Here is a 21897-nt window from a genome sequence, read left to right as displayed (position 1 = left end):
AGCCATTGACAGAACCGCCGCCTGCAGTTATGATCCTGTGGTCTTAGGGCTTGAACGCGCCACCAGATAAGAGTGAGACAAGCCTACTGCTGCTGCTAATCGTAGCACACTTGTCCAAGGGTTTCTTCCACCAACGTAGAACATGCTCCTCCATGTCAGGCGTGCGGACTGTGTGGGGCCTTCCACTGTCCATCTTGTGAGGTGCAAGGGTACCTGTGTCCCCAGACGCTGCAAAAGCTTACGTAAAAGCTTATCACAGAGCACTCTGTGCTGTGAATATTTTTCCGCGTAGAGGGCACGGGCTCGCAACATACGTCCGCTTGCTAAACCCTACCAGAATATCACATCCGACATCTCACTTGTCCAGTAACAGACTTCCATTGCTAACAAGTGGTGGAGGAGAGAAAATGTAAATGTGCTACACCATCTGTACGCACAAAAAGCGAAATAACAGTAAACAAGTAACTGAATCCGCGTGTGGAAGAAGGTAAAACACCATGACACGTACCAAGGGCTGACAGTACTGTACAATAAAGCACACAAACACAACACGACGAAACCTGACATAGCCTACAACAAGACTCGAACCACCTATCTTACCTAATCGTAGATAGAGTACTGTGAGTAAGACGACATAATATCCAGCCGACACATTTGAGGCAGCGCCTGTACAACGACTGTGCAAATATCCGGAACTAAGCGTCGCGCAGCCCTTCCTATAAACCGGTGTTTATTTCGGAAGGTAAGCGTTTTCGGACCCATGTTTCGTCAACCTGTTTTTCTCTTTTCGATGAATACTACCACCTCTCAAAGTATTAGACACTTTTTTTGAACACCCTATATTTATTTCTGAGAGTTTGCGAACCCTATGAATGTGAATGTCAAACGTACGGGTCATGGTAACAGATTGAGCCGCAGCGTAGCCTAATATAAGTTCGCGCCACATTCAAACGGTCGACGTCAGATGAAAACCAGATCATCATACTAAATTTAGTTGCCGGTGGTTTCGTACGTCAATTCGATGCTATTTCCCTGATTCATAGACTGCAAGTGTGTGTGATGTTCGTCCTGGCTTACCCTGTACTTCTGCAGTACGTTTACACCCTGTGACTTTTTACGAGGGTGGGAAGTGTTATTCGTGGCATTGCTAAAGAATCTGTCCTTTGCCTTACGTGACTTGGGAAAACCTGAATTACGATGACCGGACAGAGGAAACTCCATTAACGCGAATATAAGGCCAGCCTCAACTGCATGAATCATTCCGATGATCACTATTGTACGATGTTTGATCATACACCGTTTGCATCCAGTGACTTATAAACCACGGCGTATCACTGCTCACGCCATGGACACCCACTGGTCAAAAGTTTAACATTTTACCCGTAACAATCGTTCTTCACAAGAACTACAATGACCTATTTGAGAATTATCATGGCTGATATTGTCGTCCTTCCACTTCGGAAAGCGGAAAGTGCTACGTTCAAAATGTTATTCATGTACTGGTAACGGACAACCCTTTCCTTATTTCTGAGAATGGCTTACAACAATGAAACTGGCTTTTAGTTTTATACACCAGATACATCACCCATTGTCAGATAACGCACAATTCGTGCTCACTTGAGACATTGGAAAAATATCTGAACGAAAGGACTTACGTTCTTCAGTGGTGTTTGCTGTCTGTGCGCTGAAAGACAGACTGGTACAGCATCTCTTCATCTCTACCTGCTAACATTAAGCCATTACTATAGTAGCTTCCAAGCTCTGTTGCGGAAACTTTGTACTTAATATTTACCTCGTTGTAGGTGCGACATGTGTTACAGGAAGATTTTGTTGCTCCTTCTCCGCGATACCTGAGAAGTAGTCGTTTACAAAGTTTGCCAATTTGTGAGAGTTTCAATCTCTGCACGTCACATTTTTGTGTGCCTTACAAGTTCACATTTTATGAGAGCCCTTGGTATTTTCTGTACTGTATATTTGGCCACTAAATTTTTTCGCATCCACCATTACCTTACTGTATATCTGACCTGTGATAACCTCTGATCTGGATTAGACTAGTTCTTTTGTGAAGGACTGAGGAATCTAAATGTGTTGAATTTTGTTATCGCGTCCTTAACCAATCTATTTTCCTTAGATCAGGTATAGTCGAGTTTTTGGAATGTTGCCTCAAAAATTAAACAAAATTTAGTTTCCAAATTTTTTCCGTCTACACTTCGTTCCGGGTTTAATTTGGCAAATCCCTACAAAAAGTACTGACGTTACGTTGGGAGATATTTAGGCGTGCACTTTTGTGGGACTTACCAAGTCTGTTTAGATTCGTTACCCGGCCGTAATTATCTGAGGGGTGAGGATAAAAATAATTTTTTTCCACGTCGATATCTGTAAGTACATGGTTCAAGACTTAGATGAACTCTCATACCCTTATTGCACTGTTTTCCATTTGTGCCACATCGAAAATATTCAAAACGTTTTGTAAGTTTGAAAGTAGTGAAACTGACTGTGCTGTTGAGTGGTTAGGAAACATTCATTTACTGGTGGTCGCTTTCGAAGTAGCACTTTTGAATAAACGTATGTATCCGTTACCTCCACCGCTGAGAATTACTCTGCACGCCGTTTTGAGAGAGAGTGCTTGGAGTCTGTCGTTTACGCCTTCTGGCACACTATACGAACGAATAGCTGCAGGAAATTGCTCGTACATCACCACTGCGTCACACCATGATACGGAGTTCTTTGCTAAATATCTTTCTGCCACACCAAGTACACGAATGGAAACTCCCACTTCAGTGCTTGAAGGTAGTTTATTTCCCACCTATGTTGCTCAAATTTTCACAACTCGTTGACATTATTTAACTGGTGATCTTTATATCACTTCGATACCCATGTTCTGACATCGCTATCAAGTATTAAAGAATTTTTACTTTAGAACTGAGTACGCGGCAGTCTTGGACCTAGAGCGTGATAATTATTTTACTATACGAAGAAACTTAGTAACCAACTACAGTGTGCACACACTTTATGCAACATATAAAGATCACTACAGATATACCTATTTAGCTTATGACATCTTCGATATGCCTGCCATCATTGGCGATGATGTGTCGCAGACGAATTGCGAAATTCTGGATGACCCACTGAAGTGTCGGAACATCAATGTCTGACTAAACGCCTGTTTTCAGCTCAACAATGGTTTTCGAATTACTGCTGTGCACCTTGTCTTTAATGTAGCCTCACAAAAAGGAGTTGCACGTATTCAGATGCAGAGAATATGGCGGCCAATAAAGGTCCGTGCCAGAGGCCCCTGCGTACCACGGAAGCGGAATGCAGCCCCCAATGTGCTCCTCCAGGACATCAACCACACTCCTGCTTCGTTGAGGTCGAGCTCAGTCTTGCATGAACCACATGTTGTCCAAATCATTGTCACTTTGGATAATGTGGATGAAATCTTCCAAAACCATCACGTACCATTCGTTAGTCACCATGCCACTGAGGTACATCGCACCGATTATTCCTGGCTGGAATTGCAGACCACAGATACACCCGTTGGGGGAGAAGTAACTATCATGAAATGCGGATTCTCACCCGCCCCCCATCCAAATGCACCAATTTTTCAAATCGACGACCCATCCAAATGAAAGTGAGCTTCGTCGCTAAACCGAACCATACAGCGCATACTAAATCCCATTACGCCCCGCGGCCAGTCGTGCAGTTTGAAGGTCCTAACGCAAACTGTTCACGCGTTATGACGAGTTTATTCCGTATAGTTCAATAATTGTCATCCTGTATAAGTTTTGGCACAGACCGAGACTCAGTAGCTTGTAGGTAACATTGTTACTTGGCCACATATGGAGTACAAGACGGGTTGTAATATAACAAAGCCGAACCTAAGTGCGCTGACTGCAACAAAAATGGTGAGTAATCGACAAGTATGTTGAACATATGCATAAAATAATTTTTTATCTGTACTGGTCTCCCTACAATTGGCATTGGATATGAAAATAATACGTCTTGCCTAGTGTATCTATTGGGGTATCTGCCATGATAGAATACGTCGGTTTTCAGTGATTTCATAAGAACAATGTAATTATACGTAACCTAGACATGTTATCTAAACGGTAACGGTGGTCGTAAGAGTGAGCATGTAGCAATCTACTGACCAATATCAGGTATATCAATGCCCGATTATTTCTATTAGCGACCTGTTATGTTTCAATGAAGGAAAACTCTTCAACCTTTTCACAAGTTTTCTGCTGTGAGGTATTTCACGCTGTGTTATAGCTTCATCCTTTACTCCTTTATGGGCGAAAGTTTCACCCAAGTTATTTAATGTATTTTCAAGTAGCAACTTACTAAGTGGATACTAAGTGGATACTAAGTGGATACTACGTGGATACTACGTGGATACTACGTGGATACTACGTGGATACTACGTGGATACTACGTGGATACTACGTGAAAAAAGGCATGACTGTTCAAGATTTTATTGGATAATACATTTGATGACAGACGCTAAAATTCAGAAACCTTTAACTGCCTTTTTGCATAGATTGAGATAACAATGTAGTTCAGACTTACCTTCGGCTCTAAATGCCTATCTTTTCATTCTCCGATTCATTGCCTATACGCAGAGTAACATATTGCGATTCTCTTGAGATTAGTCGTTCATAGTTTGTGCCATTGTGTACCACGATGACATGTTGACACGTCCCTGTATTTAGTAATGTAATTACGGTTTGAAGAAAGATTAGTTTTTCCATAATACACACAATGAAGTTCTGGATTCTTATCTTTTGTACAGATAATTTTAACTGATTGAATGGGAGTCTACATAAAACGTACTGAGGATTGGTTAAAAATCTGAGGTGTTTTGCAAGATTTATTTTTAAGTTTGATTGCATTAGGCATAGCGTAAACGAGCAATGAAACAGTGTATATCATGAGACTGCGCACGCAGTATTCATATTGAGGTAAGAGGAAATTATGTGCATGAACAGTGGAAGTATCCGTGATCGAGGAGATACTTTCCCCTCCGTCCGTCACCTTTTTCCGTCATGGCAATGTAAGTGGTTTAGGAATACTAACAAATATCTGGACTAGATAAGATCCAATGGAAATCATGTCTTCGAAAGCTGTCCATGTTTTACTTTCTTTCAATGGCTACGAAACTCCCAATAAATCCGAAATCAAGAATTCCTGCTGTTGTATTTAACTATTAAATCGGAGTGTTTCATACACAAGTTCTTGAGACTTGCCACCTTTGTCTTAGCGTAAACAATAGAACACTTGCGCAATCTCTCCGTATCACATGAGAGTACATCGTTATCTGAAGATATCTACAAGGCATCATCTACTCAGAACTGATTTACATTACTGGCTTCATTATCACTTTCTCCTGTGGAATTGTAATGTGGTACCGATCTACCTGTGTTCAAGATGCTTAGAGACGAGTAGTCCGGATGCCTTAATTCGAAGCATGCAGTAGTCTTCAGTGTTAAGTGCAACACTGCTTCAGCATATTCACATCTAAAACATAATGTATCACATCTACTACCTCGTCATTTGAAAGTTTTATATATGGCATCAACTTTTTTTTTTTAAGCTGGTAGAATCTAGAAGGCCTTATGTTCAGACATTAGCGTCACACATGTTAAATAGCAACATCAGGAACGTATTTCGTTAAACACGCCATTGTGTAGAAACTAATTTGGAAATTGATATACAGCAGACCTAAATGAAAGATAGTGAAGAATGAAATACCGTTTTTACGTGAACGTTATCTTTTTGCTCCCTCCCCAGGCTTGCGCCTAGTTACATTCAGCTAATGAAGTCTAATGAAAAATTAGTTTGATGTAATGCGCAATCCCGCCGTAAGGACTTAATAACAAACCCACCGATAGAAAAGCTCACTGAACGCCAGTAACCTCAATACGAGCATCTTAAGAGCTATTCGTTTTTACTTGCTACCTTTATTTTCTTGTTTCTGTGGGTGACAAAGTGTAAAGATTTACTATGTTATCTGAAGTGTTCCGTTGTCCCGTAGTATGGTGGTTGCACACACGTCCAGATAGCTTCGCTACCAAGCAACAGGATGATTAGCATAAAACGCTTTGACAGCGGCGGAGTTATTTCGAAAGACGTTAACGCTGCTATTACGCAACGTAATCCTCGCCCAGCGGTTGAGAACATTTCTCTATATGCACACTTCTCAGTACAGAACTTACAACACCGTCGGTCTTAAAGTAAACCATCACTGATGGCCAATTTTAGAGCATGCTTTTTGTAAATAGCTTAGTGGCTTTGCCCAGTGGCTTCACCAGTTTTAGCCATCCACCTGTTTTATCCACGATCAGTTGCTTCTTACCACAGTCGTTTGAAATTTAGTTCACATCTAACATAAGCTATCAAAATTCCTACTTTTTATGATTTTAATTTTGTAGCTTAATTCTAGTGAGGAACTTTCATGTCTTCAAAATTAGATTCATGCTTTATGGCCATCATAATGTAATTTCACAAGACTAGTTTTAAAGTCTGTTGGGATTTCTGGTAAGTATCCCTGTTTATTGGGCACTGCACTTCAAACTCAGTCATGTAAGATTCAATGCGAGAGGAAAGGAAGTCAGGCAGGTGAACAATAAATATGCTAACAACGTGTCAGGTTTTTATGTACTTTAATGAACTTTTTTTCATCAAAATGTAATTCCCCACCAAGTTCATGCTTACCTAAATTATTTGGTAACAAAATAATTAAGCAGACATTGGGGAATGCAGGGAGTAACATTAGTGTCAGTCGAAATTGTTCCAGTATGTTATGAAACAACAGACAAGTACACTTGCCAAAAGGACCTTAATACAGAAGATGAAAACTTTTCTTAAATCAGACAGTTCAACCTTTAAGCAAAATACTATAGTATTCTCATAGCCAAAGGCTCTTAATAGTTAAGCAAATTACCAGTATGGCAAAACATTTCTTTGCTATCTGCAAACAAAATACATCTCTTGTAAGAAATTTTTAATTAAAATAACTATCTTCTTATTGCCTATTCCATACTGCCTAAATGCCACTTTAGAGGGATTGCAGCCTGAAGTTCTACCAATCTACGTGCTTACTCTACTGAATAATGTTACACGCTCACAAAGGCGTGCAATGTGCTCCAGATATGGTGTGAACATTAACAGTCACGAGTAACGACAATTGGCAGTACAGCACACTAATTTCCTTCATTTCTCTCTCACTGACGTTCTTTTGAGCAAGATCTTTTAAACCTTTGGCACCCGATATAATCATTTGTAATACGTTGAAAGGGGGACAGGGGTTGCGAGCTAGCGCAAATCACGAGCCAGTGTCACTTTAAACACATCTGGCTTCGAAGCCAGAGCACATTACAAGCGAACTTTGAAGATACACCTTTCCTCTTTAAATAGGTAATATTGATATATACACATCGATACAATTAATTTTTTTTTACTTAATCACTAGTGATAAGAAATGCTGTTTGAAAGTTTTATTACTTTAAAGTCAATACCATGCGTAATAAACCTAACGACAACCTATAACTTCACGTCATGCAAAGAAAAAAATCTTATGCTTAATCACTCCCAAAACTTATCCGACGGTCATAAAGAAATGTTACTGAGATCTAATATTTGGAATATAATCAACAACAAAAAAGCAATATTCTGCACATTTTTCTGTCATTCCTGGTAAAGCCACGCAACTAGCAATCACACATACATAATAAAAGTTCCTAAAACTTCCAGTCACGCAAGAAAAGTGCTAACGAATTAGGAGAATTAATGTGCAATGCTCAAAAAAATACGAGTCTCACAGTTTGGGCATAATTTCACTGTGGAGACAAACGTTGACAGTCTTACGAAACAGTACTTGCAAATCTAAATTCATCTATGCTTAAAGTGCTCACACTTGGGCAAGAAATAAAAAAATTGCCGAACACCGAACTAACGGAGAGTGTGCCTCTACCTTTCTTAAGATTAATTCTAATGTCTATTGTTCGTTAACTCTAAAACGATAAAAATTCGTGTTTCTCATGTTTTCTTAAAAATTTAAAATGTTTCCAAATTACTCAGGTAGTCTGTAAAAACCATCAGCTGTTTTTGTGATTTCATGGAACTATATTTATAAATATTACTTGCGACATTTTTTAAAGAAATTCTGAACACACTCTACAGTACCCGTTCAAAGTTGCACCGAACGTATTACGTCCCGCCTCTGGCTTCGTAGGGTCACTTCACGTGGAGTCATCCTTTAAAAAAAAAAAGGATCCCTCAATCGTGAAGCTTTTGTGCACTTCCTGCAAGCACAGCCTACATCCTAACAGGCCGGTTTCCCTTTCTCCTCGCGAGCGAATTTGCTCGCCTCAGCGAGGTCAACTGGCACGTATAACCGAGCAATACGGAACCATCGTGACAGCCACACAAAGAGGCGGTTATGTAAACAGACGAAAGTTGTGCATTCCTAAGTATGGACTTTTCACCAAAAAAAACTCACGTCTCCACTATTGTAACTGGCAGAAGAGAGATGGTAAAGAAAACTTGGCAATCTCCGTGCTGAATTTTTTATGTCCCTGAACTGATCGCGGACGCTGCAAGTAACCTTTGTCAACAAGTAATTTCATACGGAAACAAACATGAGCATCAAGGGGCATAACGTATCATCACTCAGTTTACTTTGGAATACTCAACGCTTGTCTGCTGCTGTTGCTACTACTACTATACAAAACCTAATCTAAAATATCTGCAAGAAACTTTATGATTTCAAACCTCTTACCTACAATTTTTCAAGAAAACTTTCCATTACTTCAAAAAATCTTCAACCAAGTTACCAGATAAAAGCATTAAACATACTGCATATTGTAACTTCAGGCTGCATTCTACCTTATTCATGAAAAAGAAAATTGAAACTTATCCTCCTAGTAATTCAAAACAGCACAACCAGAAATTTCATTTATTTCTTTTGGAGCTTTTTTTCACAGCCACACACCAAATCAATTTAAACGAGTTGTGTATCTCGGAATGGTTTGGTCGCAATTATTTTTTAGCGTAGTGTTTTTTCCTGTTAAGTCCGTTTTGTCCACTTTTTTCGTCATTTTTCGTGCATTCATGCTATTAGAAAATATTTTTCGCTTTTTTTTATGACTCAACAGTAGGTTCAGTGCCGCAACGTGACGTGTAGTCACGGTCACGACTAACTCGTGAAACAGTTTATGGGTTTGTTTTTTTTTAGCTTCCCGTCGCACAGTTTCTGGGTACGAGGCGGTAAGCGGCCAGCACCTCCTTAGCCGGCGGAGTGCGGGGGCGGACGTCGGCCGCCGCGTTCACAGTTTGCAGAAGAGCTCCGCCGCTGCGGCTGCGACCGCCTCCGGGCGGCAGTGGACGCGAACGCGCAGCTGCGAACGCGAGCGCGAACATCACGAGGAGCAAGCGGCGGCAGCTGCGGCCATCCACGCCGCGGCGGCGCCGCCCGCGCACGTGCACGTGGGGATGACGGGCGCGTAGAACACGTGGCCGTGCCCCGTCGTGTACAGCAGCGTGGCGGTGGGCGCGGGGGCGGCGGGGGCGGTGGCCGCGGGGGCGGCCGCCTGGTGGTGCGCCGCCAGCAGCCGGCTCTGCTCGGCGAAGAGCACGCGGTAGGCCAGCTCCTCGATGAGGGCGAGCGTCTGCCGCCGCTCGTGGCCCATCAGGCACACCGTAGACTCCTCGACGACGCTGTGCAGCAGCATCAGGTACTGGTACTTGAGTTGCTCCTCGTCCGCGTCGACGAAGTGGTTCCACAGGTAGTTCTCGAGCTTGGCCCGCTGCTGGTTGATGTCCGAGAAGTCTATGAAGAAGCGCGAGCACATGTAGCGCTCGAGCGTCTTGATGTAGTCGGGCTGCGCCGGCCGGTAGTTCTTGACGAGCAGGTAGCAGTACTTGAGCAGGCCGCCGCCGCGGATCTCCTCCGGGTGCCTGGTCGCGATCAGCTTCTTGTGCAGGTGGTAGAGCGCCTCCTGGAAGTCGCCGTACACGGACTCGCCGACGACGGTCGGGTAGAAGTTCTCGCCGATGGGCAGCTCGCTGCACTCGTAGAAGAGCAGCAGCGAGTCGAGCACGATCTGGAACGAGTCGACGGAGAACTCGAACTGGCGCCGCATCGAGTCCACGAACTTGAGCTCGACGTTCTTGTGGCCGCGCGAGTTGCCGAGCGAGATGAGCGACCAGCGGTCGCCGTCGTGGTTCACCTTCACCATCTTGGAGACGTACGCCTCCTTGAGGCTGCACGTGGTGATGCGCTTGCGGCTGACGCCCTCGGGCAGCAGGTCGAACAGAGAGCCCAGCACGGCCGTCTTGACGCGGTCGAAGTTGCGCCCGCCCGACAGCTCGACGGCGAAGATGAGGTCGAGGTCGTTGTAGGGCTGCGACTCGGTGGCGAGCACGTGCGACGCGGCGCCGCCGTTGAGGCGGATGTCGCGCACGCGGACGCCCGTCTCCGCCTCCAGCTTGGCGCGCACCACCGTCACCAGGTCGCGCAGGCGCACCTCCAGCGTGGGGAAGTTGCCGCGCCCGTGGATCGACACCACCTCGTCCATGACGTCGTTGAGGCGGCGCACCTGCTCGTAGCTGAGCACCGCCAGCCGCTGCTGGCCGCCGCTACCGCTGCCGCCGGTCGAGTTCTCGCTGACCTGGCTCAGGGTCTCCATCATGTTGACGCGCCGACGACGCTCCTCGCCGATCTCCAAGGAGCCACACTGCAACCGACAGAAAACACACCAGTCAGCATCGCTGCAGGAGACAGTGCTTACTAGCGCTGCGCACGCCCGTAATCTATAGCAAGTGTTTGCGACATTAACGTCCAATGGTGGTACAATATTTTGCTGCCTTTCACGTTAATGCTGCACGTCAGTCACAATAGGGCGAAGAAACTAGTGTCGGGAGATTTCGGGAAAAACATTGTTTGCGTTGCGGAAACGGGGCTAGTAAAATAGACTTTCACGGCCGGAAATATCGTGTCCATTATCATCCGGGCTGTTATGCCGTGGTCGGTTGACGAATTCTGTGTCAATTCGCAACGTTTCGTCTCCGACTGCGGGAGACATCTTCAAGGGTGTCCGTAGCTCGATGGAAGGACCAACACACCCACTGGCTCGCTACTGACTCGCTGAGCCAGTGGGTGTGTTGGTCCTTCCATCGAGCTACGGACCCCCTTGAAGATGTCTCCCGCAGTCTGAGACGAAACGTTGGGAATTGACACAGAATTCATCAACCGACCTCGGCATAACAGCCCGGTCAATTATAACGGAAACGGGGCTGTAACATTAGAAATGGAGAGAAAAATAAAAAATACTTTGGACTAAGTTAATCAGTAACACTATCAGATCCTGGCTATTGAATCTGATCTTTGAATGTCGAAAGCACGACTATCGCTGTGAGTGAGTAAAAAATGAAAATACTTCGCAGAAGGGTGGATACATGGAAAACGTGCATGAACGGTGCACTGACAGATGAAGGAACAAAACATACACTTAGAAAACAACATGGTCGCTTTCCGCTTATGTGTCACTATAGCGGTGTCAACCATTTTCATGCTTTACCACACTTCGAAATGTGAAAGTAACATGTCTGTGTCACGTCTTTATGTCATGTATCTGGCGATTTTTCTACGTCTGAAATGTTGTGATGTGCGGCTGGTCCCCGGCGGAGGTTCGAGTCTTCCCTCAGACGTGTGTGTGTGTGTGTGTGTGTGTGTGTGTGTGTGTGTGTGTGTGTGCGCGCGCGCGCGCTTAGTATAATTTAACGTAAGTAGTGTCTAAATTTAGGGACTGATGACATTAGCAGTTAACTCCCATAAGATTTCACACACAAATGTGATGAAACAAGTTCATGATGATCCACTCCGACGTAGTTTAAGCTGGAATATGCCTATATGCCTTACAAGATTTTAAGAATGGTCGAAAGAGCGAATTAGCTATGATGTCTAAGGTGTTTTCGACTCTCAGCGCAATCAAAGAAGTCTTAAAACTAAAGAATGTAAAACATAAAAACTTTCATCGTTTGATTGGGCTGATTTAAAATATATTAATGATCCATTGTATTTTAATTGTCAAATCCTGTACTGCATGGCACGTATCTGAGGACGGTACCTAGCTTCGGAGGTTAGTGTCAGCCCAGCAGGCGTGTAACCTCGAGCAGGCTCAAACTGACGAATTCAAAAGTAATGCCTCCTATTAATGCTGTTTCTCCATTACGATACTGTTTTTCATTCCAGCACGGATATTTGTAGTTTCCTTTAGCCACGAAATTTCATGCTGTTTTACGTGATATATCTAACTGTTCATGTTATGATCTAAAATTCCGATTAGTAAATGAATGCAAAGCAGTCTGCCAGTTTGAAACTTTGCCCAAGTATTCGACAGATGTAAACCAGACTTCAGAAACGTAAATTTAAGTAAAATTTCACACTGGGAAACACCTAATAATAAAGTTACCAATATTTGTTCCATGAAAATATGCTGTCAGTGGGCTTCATTGTATACATTATTAAACATGTTGGCCCCTATGGTAAGGGCTCGTCATGTAGGATTAGTTACAATGTAGAAATAAACCACACAAGTCTTTCTCAATGTGAAATTTTAGTTGCATGAATTTCAGAATACGGGATTACATGCGGCGAAACTATGACCAAGAGGTCGAATAAAATCACCTTTAGTTGCAACTAGTTGACAGCTTTGGATTCATTTACTGGTCTGACGTGTTCGGAACTCTGAAATACTCATCAGATTGGTAACTGGTCCCTTATGCCAAATATCCTGAACGACCGTATTTGACGTTTTAAACCATCAGGTAACTGATCTCAGGACGTCCACGGCCCAGTGCAATCTAGACTGCAGCTTATGCGTACGAGGTTAAAACCTAGTAATTCTAGAAGCAATCAAACAAAAATGGTAACAAATGTAGAAATGGGCTACCGATGACTAACGTGTTCGGAGCATAGTTACCATTTCAGACTACGAACTTTGTCGAACTGAGCACTTTGCCCAACAAAACTGCTTAAATGAAAACTAAGGCAGTAAGGTTAACACTAGCGAAACCACACGCAAAGGTAACACTCCTGGAAGATTGTTTGTAATGCCAACATTGATCTTTGTTAAATTTTCTGGCTGTCCATCACGTCAGCAAAAAATTAAAGAAATGAAGGCCGATAAGGAACTACACGCACAACTGTCTTTGTCTGAAAAAATGTTTTAGAGTCATTATTACATTTGCTTGATACGCTGTCACTACAAATCTACAATCCTACTGGAAATTTTAAAACCATTCTCATTTTGATTCTTAACAATATAATGCAACCTCTTAGCGATTTTGTACGAACGTTCTCGTACGATAGCGTACAGGTTTTCATCCATTGCAGCTGGCTAACCTCTGAACATTTAGACACTCTGGAGTACTCTAAACCAAACACCGTTTTGCTCGCAAAATGAAGTGGCAAACATTACAAATGCAATTACTGTTTCAGTACCTTTAAGAAGCCGACTGTTTAACGGACTACTTCGCTGAGTCGAAAGTGAATGGAAACCTACTGACCCGTATTACAATTTACAGAGTCAACAGCTACGGAAGTAATCTTCGCACAATGCCGTGACTGTATTACTGCCTTTCTCTTGGGTACAGGACTGGGAGTAAATGCAGGTCTCCAACCACAATGCGAGGATAACGGTAACATTACGTATCGTGCCAGATAGCAAGACGCGTTCAAGATGGTGTAACATTCGTTTCATCAAGTCCTGGTTATTTGTGCAATTGTCTCTAAAAACAAAATTTGCGCGGTGGCAACAGCTGACGGCAGACAGCTCTAGGATGTTTTGAAGTCGTTTTCGCACATCCACAGCGCACTCAAGTCACTAACAAAGCTATAGTGTGTTCAGACCCATTGTCCACATGAGTTTACTGGTTTCTCGTTTCTGCTGCACTGACACAATCAACGTGAATTTCTCCAGTTAGTAAACGAGTGACAAAAGTTTGAGACCTCTTCTCGACGAGTTTCTGTAAGACTTCTGTTGATCTGTAGGTAATGAAGAGAAATTCAGCTTAAATGTAGAGTGTGAGTCGCCAGCCATGCAGCAATAGCGGCGTGAATCACAGTTCAGGCTAGCAGCACTGTTACGTAACAGCGCGGCTACGGGCCCACCACGGCGCGCGCAATCCTCTAACAGATGGCTCACAAAAAAGTGAAAAGCACGCCGCACCACGTACAGTGCTCTTAGGAGTACTGTACTAACGATGTTATGCACTAACACGAAGTAGGACGAGCGTACCGATGAGCACTCAACGAGGCAAGTCCATAGACGCGGACAACATTTTTACGGTGACGAGAAGCTTGTCTGCTGTAGCACAGGGGAAAGTAAGTTCCGCGATTATGTACAGCGTGAAGACAATGGTATTAGGAGTGTTGTTGCTTAACCGATGAAGACTCGGGAATAAATTTCTAAAAAATTTAAACGTTGCGTCACAGAAGCTCTATGCACCAAAAAATTAAGCACACGAATCAGGAAGATGAATGAGGTATGTACCGTGTTTAGTGAACTGCTCGCAAGGCGACTGTCAGCTGGAGCAGCAGCGTGCCAATTCCATGCACAGACCAGCGTCTACTGAACTAGACGCCGTAGGACGGAACGCAGTGCCTTCGTACGTATCCCAGCTCCGGCGTTGTCGCGCGCAACGTCGGAACAGAAAGGGAGCGCGGGCGCAGCAGTGGTTGTCAGGCGCGCGATGCAGCCGAGTCGGCGGACAGCGGCGAACCGCGCGACGGGACACACTAAGAGCGCAACCAGCCGTCAACCGACGTCGACGAGCGGCCGGCGGTGACTGGCTGCTGCCGCAGGTGTGGAGGCAGAGGGGCCGCGCGCTCCCCACCACCGCGCCGCCACCGCCGCCGCCGCGCCACGGCAGGCCCGTTGCCAGGCAACGCCGCGGACAGTGAAAGGACGGCCGCCTGACGTCACTCAACATGGCGTCCGGCCGCTGCCCGCGGCGTAGACGAGACCGGAGCAAGGACTCTTCAGCGGTGCAGCGGCGCGGTGCCTCACCCCCCTCCCCACCCCCGAAACTCCCTCCTGACGTCACTGCCATCTGCGGAGGCGTCGCAACAGCCGCAGCCGTAAAGGACGACACGGAAGGCTTTAAAAGATGACTCCCAGTGATAACACCTGCCAAGCACGCTGGAAAGTACCTGAAGTGGCATTACTTCACTGCATTTTTCCTATACAAAAATATGCAGGAGCATTTCGTTCGTCATAATTAGCGACGCCGGAAAGAGCTCTACAATCAATTTCGCCCTGCGGAATGCAGCGTCAAGCATGTCACATCTATTTCTGAACATTGACGACTGCTTGTCTATTCACTATCTAAGGTTGTTATGTTGGTAACGCCACGTCGCGGTCTATATGAAAATCTGATTCTGCTGTGAGAAGTCCGTGACTTGTTTGCATTGTTGGAATATTTGCTATTGTAATGTTGGATGTCAACAGCGCGTAGCGCTGCGCAGTTTGAGGTGAGCCGCCAACAGTGGTCGTACATTGTTTTCTATCAAAATCTTTCATTTGCTAACTATACCTACCAGTAGTTACTGCCTTCAGTAGTTATAATCCTTTATTTAGCTGGCAGTATTGGCGCTCGCTGTATTGCAGTAGTTAGAGTAACGAAGATTTTTGTGAGGTAAGTGATTCATGAAACGTTCAGGTTATTGTTAGTCAGGGCCACTCTTTTGTAGATATTGAAAGTCAGATTGCGTTGCGCTAAAAATAGTGTGTGTTAGTTTAGTGATGATCAGAATAAGTAAAGAGAGAAATGTCTGCTCAGCTGTTTGAAAATCAAACAACTCAGCTGTTTGAAAATCAAACAACGTAAGGGGTTTACCAGCACAGTAATTAAAAATTCTCAATTGCCCTCGTCCTATTCACCTGATTCGTCTCCAATGGACCTTCAGAACTGAACACAGTGAAGGAAAAATGCCTGCCCGCAGATACCGAACACTGGCGGCAATACTGAAATTTGTCATTCACTCGTTTGACGGTTCTGGCTTGATCACAGTAACGCGATTCCAAGTTAATAAGGCTGTAGCAGTTCAGAGTTCTATCAATCCAGTCCTCGTTCCGTTTGTAGTTTATCATGGTACTAGCTATTATTTGTTTTTCTTCCCTTTTAAAGCAGTCAGCGACCGTGTTCGGACAAGTAATACCAGTGACGTCAGTAGTCTCGGGTCAGTTTCCGATTACTCCATCTTATTTCTGGTATTAGGGTTGAAACCGGTAAACTGTTCTAAGTTCATCCAGTGCCATCAAGCCATCAGTAAAGAGTATTTCCCATAACACTTTGCATGCGAAGCAGTAGTTCTCGGGGGGTTTTCCAGAATTTTTCACCCCTGCCCATGCAGCAGTTTCCACCTACCCCCAGCGAAGAATTAACATATTTTGTGCACTATTTATACCGTCACTGAGATATTGGATGCAGCGAACAAGATTTAGAGGTACCAGCTTGCGAAATAGTTTTCTGTTCGGGAAATATTTTTGCACAATTTCTGTATGCAAGCACGTAAAGTATGTCTAATCAAGTCCATATGTGAACGAACGAACAACGTCATGTCACTGAAGTATCACGCAAGACTCCAATTTTTATCTGATAAGCAGCTCGTCTGCTCTCTCCATGGAAACTTCCCGGAGCACTAGGATACTTTTATCTTACATTTCCTATGGTACGGTGATTACTGCGCACGTTTGGAAACTGGAGAGCCGTTTATTCAACAGCACATCTGTGACTAAATACGCGGAAGTCTACTTTCAGTCAACATGCTGTCATAAGAATGTCCAAACCGTTAGTTCGAACAGTCTACGGGTGTACTGCCGTTCCATAGTGTCGAACGGGCACAATATTTCGGGCGGCAGTACACCCGTGGACTGTTCGAGCAATAAATACGCCGGGAGAAGTCGAAGAATCACAAAACTTTTGTTATTTGCTCACTTGGCACCTGTGCGAGAAATTTCATTTCATTAGCACTCCTTATTAAACTTTTAATGGGTTAGAGTTAATCTTGGCCTTTTAGACGTCTTTGACGCTGCTGCTTTTACTATTTGATGCGAGAACCCATAGTCGACAGCAGCAACAATTTCACACTTTTCCTTCTCTGGACGAGCGGCAGTAACTAAAATATTCTATCGAGTCCTGTTTATTTGTTCTTAACTCAACGAAGTAAAATCAAGGTTGGGGTTAAAATCACTTTCCTGGTACTCAGCCCATTTTTGATCTGCTCCTCTGCGTGTGGTACTTTGTTACTTAACACTTAATATTTCTATATAAGCATTTAAACTGTTCATGTGCTGAATATAAATGAACTGAATTTTGGCGAAAATTCAAATGACCAGGCAGCCCCAAAATGATTAATCAGCGGCGTAACTTCGGTGGAAGGCTACAAAGCTGGCGGGAGATAAAACTAGCAGCCGTTCTTGGAAGGCCACTGTATGAACGTAAAAGTGATTCAATGGCAGACCTTCGCCTGCCTGCTGTCGAGATAACCCTAACGGTTATCTGTCACTGCTCTGACAAGCTCTCCACCGATTCTGCTTCAGTTGGCAACGAGAAGGGCCAACGAACCTTATCGCAGATAATCCAATTGCCTCTCCGCTTACAGCTCAATTGGCAAATCTGCCATTTTACTCTCCATGCTGCATTTGCAAGACTTTCAGGACACGTTCCGTAGTGCTGGAGAGCTTCTGGACACTAGTGAAATACGTGAACTAGCTTACACCGGCAGCCCGCATTTACCCACACAAGCGTTTTCTGAACGGATTCAGTTTTTTAGTTTAGCATTTAACGAAGGTTCGCTCCCCGATCTCTTAAGACAAGTTCTGAATGTTCACCAAATACATCATTGAGTAATTTTTACCACAGAGTATCGGCTTTCCGCGGATTTTTAGCCCACAGGTTAAAGTTTCAGCGCGCGGAGGACCAATTTTCTGACGGACTGCTTTATCTGTGGCACGTTACTAAATTTATGGAATAACAGTAAATATTCCCGCGTTGCATATTATGAAGCAGAAAGTTTAGAGAACGCTGAATTATCTCGTTGCTAGTTTCAGTTTTCGTGAGAGCTGCAATCGACATGTGTTCCATTCTTGTTTGTAACGATGTTACCAGTAAATGTGTTTCATACTTCAATGTATTATTTGAATTTTGTTTTCCAAGATTGTGCTTAGCTTTTCACGATCACGCATACTTAAACACCTTCAACGAAGGTCTGAATTATAATATGCCTCGTGAGGGTATCCTGGGCGGAATTATCAACTATGTGACAGCAACTATCATTCGAATAGAAGTAGTGTAGTAAACATGCGCTCTGAAATGCATACTTCAAGAGACAAGCACTATTTCAGCAGGAGGTGTGGTTCACAGTATCGGAAACAAAGTAGTACTCGGCGCTTGAAAAGTATGCGTTTCAGAGCGTATGTTTACTAGACTTTCCTTTGAATGGTCGTTCCTCATTCCTGACTTCTGGCCATTCTTCCTGGGATACCACGTACATTGCTTTTTATTTCTATTGCTCATTTCTGTGACTAAGGATGGAGGAAGATGGACATTCGAATCCTCCCCAAGTCTTTCCAGTTCTTCGTTTCGTTTCTTATTATCCAGAAATACTTATGCATACCTCTAGAAGGAACCGCAGTATTTATATAGCGTCGTCACCAGGAACTAATGTTAGGTTAAAGACACTGGTTTCGAACTATGAAACCAACAGGAAGGTCTGACTTACAGAGTACCAGTGTTTTAAGTAAAATGAGTCATTGAATTTGCTGAAACCTTAGAAGATCGTGTTCGTAATGTCGTCGCATAGTTCACTAGGAACTCAACACTAAAAAGTGGCTAGGATGAAAATTGCTAGCTCCAATGTATCAAACGCAATTACGAACATCGCAAGCAATCGAGTGGTATCACCACGAAAGAATTTGGTGTGTTACCGTTTGTCGTCTTGACGGAACCAAATCAACAGACTAATTCAACTTCGAGGGTACTCTCAGGTTGAGGTACAGCGCTGTTACCACATTTGTGCTCCACTGGACAACACGTGAAGCTCCGCAAAGCTATTCGTGAATGTAGTGGCAGTTTATCTCCGGCGTGTACGTCAGTAGGCGGCAAGATACATCACTGTACAATTCATGGCTCCCTGGAAACCTCTACGTTAAAATACTGCGAAGCATATTCCAGGCTGGAAGTCATTAGAATGCAATTTAGGAGTTTAATTCGTCCACGAAAAAGGCTGCTTACCAGACGTGTTCATCCTATTTGTCAGTATTGCGGTAAGGATCTGACACCATTCTGAAGCTGCTTTAAGAAGAAAGAGCTAAGATCCAACGGAAAGGCAAATTTCGTCACTGGGTTGCTTAGCAAACACGAAAACTTTTTGCAGTAGACTGGATAATTGGACGTTCTAAAGCCTTCAAAAATTTCGAGTGTAGTTAGATTTCACGAAAGAAATGGGTAACAAATGAAGAGGAAATGTAAGTAAGGGTAAGAAACGAAAAATAGGATTCAGGTTATTGTACTTTCGAAGCACTGGTAGTACTTTACAAAATGTAAATTAATAGCTCCACCTGTAAAAGGAAGTTATTTTTGCCACTTTTGAACACACCACACGCAAATACGAATTTCAAAAACACGTGAGTGAACGTTAGTACCTTACAGTTCGACCCATGATCTGTCGTATGAAGAGATTGCTGAAAAGATCTGAATGAACTAAATTTTAAGTAAGTTGTACATATGGTGTGTTTTTCCGCCATGTCCTGAAGAGTGTTATATGATGACCCAGAGGAAATGACATTAGGTGGTACTGGGCACTGGAATACGTGAACGGGTGAAGATGGAAACTTATGCCGGATCGGGACTCTAACCCGGATTTCTGTTTTTATGACCGATGGCCCTTACCGCTTCGGTCATCTGGACACGGTCTTTGACACACAAATTTCCTAATTATCTATATAGTACTGGCGCAGTGCTCCTGCCTATTCACCTTGTCACTCGCAGGAAATTGCTGATTCCCGTAAGAGTTCGAGCGTGTTCGTACACTTGCACTGAAGGGATCATTGGGCCTTATCGCCCTGATTATACGTATGTCGCCTCTATTTTTCAGATCATAATCGCTTAAGGATGCAGGATCAAAAACGTTGCATTCTGTCAGGCATGTCCGACAAGATGATCACAGAATTCTAACCTAGGACGGGGCAGCATAATGATCATATGCACGAAGTAACTCTTACGGTAATCGGCGAATAACTGCAATTACTGAAGGTAAAGGGGCAGGGGCACTGGGTCACTTGTGTACGTGGTGGTTGGTGGTTTGGAAATTTGAGTGCCAGGGACCGTAACCGGATGGGCAAGGCTAACACTTCAACCGTTCAAGAATTTTGAAAAATATGTAAAAATCTGCCAATCGGTAGCATAGATTTTCTATATACCTTGACCAGGTTTCGTCACCTCTAAGGGTGACTTCTTCAGAAGGTAAGGTAATTACACGAAGAACATATCGTCAAAGACGTACCGTGTTCCAGTCCCTGTTTGGCACACATTATCATCTTTCACTAACGATGAATTTCAATGTCCAATAGCATTCAAAGTGCATTTCCTTTCGATCATAATTACGAAGTCTGTAAGCAGTTCGCTTGGAAGTCTCTGGTCCTGCGGTAGTACATTTAAGTTTTGAGCAAATAGTGCGAGAGGGCACACTGTGCTCCCCTTGTTTCCAGTGACACTAATTGGACCGAAGACCTTTCTTGCCGGACGGAGTGGCCGTGCGGTTCTAGGCGCTACAGTCTGGAACCGGGCGACCGCTACGGTTGCAGGTTCGAATCCTGCCTCGGGCATGGATGTTTGTGATGTCCTTAGGTTAGTTAGGTTTAATTAGTTCTAAGTTCTAGGCGACTGATGACATCAGAAGTTAAGTCGCATAGTGCTCAGAGCCATTTTTGAACACCCTTTTTGATATATAAACACTTAATTCCGTATTACTTTACTGGGACTATTCAGCAGTATCTAAGTACACAAGTTTCGCGCGAACTGAGGTCCTTGGCTGGGAGAGACCTGTATCTGGTCGCTGCAGTCTTCGAGCTACCTGCTGGCCGCTTACAACAGTCAACCAGCTTACCTGCGCGCTCAAAGGACCTGGGAAGTCTACTTCCGCACACAGCTACAATGTTTCACGAAAGAGAGTAGATTATACCGGACAGTCGGACTTGCCTTGTTTTCGAACTGCTGCTAGATGGCTGTTACAGTTGCAGGTAAGTTACGGGACTCGGCAAAGTCTCTAGCTAGACTGACTTCGCGTATGTTATTGTGTGTGGGCAGTATGTAATGCCATTCGTTTCGTGTTATGTGCGCCAGAAACTGTATGTTATGTTTATGGAGGTTCTTTCAAAGGGAGCGGATTGGTTCGATTAACCATAAAATGTGTCGAGCTTCGAATTTCAAAGATTGTAGTGTATATTAACGTAGGTTTTTTTTGGCGTGGGAGTGGAATCTATGGACAGTCGCGGAGAGCAGAGTACGCGGGTAACTGGCCGGTCGGCAGGCAGTGGGCGAGTGTATCCTTAGCCGCGGCGGAGCGGGCTGTGAGTGGCTGGCCTGGCGGCTTAACTGTACCTGTCCGCTTGCGCAACCCGCGCTCTCGCTCTCGCTTCGCCTGCAGCTGCGCCGCTGCACTCGTTCCACTTACAGCATCGCCAGAGCGCGCCGTCGCCCACAGCCGGCGTGCCGTTCGCGACACCAACCGCGTCTCGAGCGAAGCACGGCCCAACTGTAGACAGCTGTCACAGCGACTGTGACAGTCTGCTGAACGCAGGAACGCGAAACAATCGCTTCGGCCAGTAGTGA

At 44.2% G+C, this 21897-nt stretch overlaps 1 protein-coding gene across 2 annotated transcripts in view; it reads right to left on the bottom strand.

The window, feature by feature from the left end:
* Positions 1-6645: 6645 nt before the first annotated feature.
* The window catches only part of LOC124612358 (terminal nucleotidyltransferase 5C), a 99772-nt gene continuing 84520 nt past the window's right edge, over positions 6646-21897 (bottom strand). Inside the window, exons 1-2 of one of the 2 annotated variants that reach the window (XM_047140514.1) lie at positions 14556-14846; positions 6646-10736 (exon numbers count right to left, since the gene is read on the bottom strand). In XM_047140514.1, coding sequence (XP_046996470.1) covers positions 9420-10691 — 1272 coding nt within the window. In that variant the 5' untranslated portion in view covers positions 10692-10736; positions 14556-14846 and the 3' untranslated portion in view covers positions 6646-9419. Of the gene's footprint in view, positions 10737-14555; positions 14847-21897 lie in introns of those variants that run through there. The other variant, XM_047140515.1, reaches the window with a different exon arrangement.

The sequence above is a fragment of the Schistocerca americana genome, chromosome 4 (genome assembly GCF_021461395.2).
Source record: "Schistocerca americana isolate TAMUIC-IGC-003095 chromosome 4, iqSchAmer2.1, whole genome shotgun sequence".
NCBI lineage: Eukaryota > Metazoa > Arthropoda > Insecta > Orthoptera > Acrididae > Schistocerca > Schistocerca americana.
Note: the sequence above shows the minus strand (reverse complement) of the source record. Positions and strands in the feature narration are given on the sequence as shown.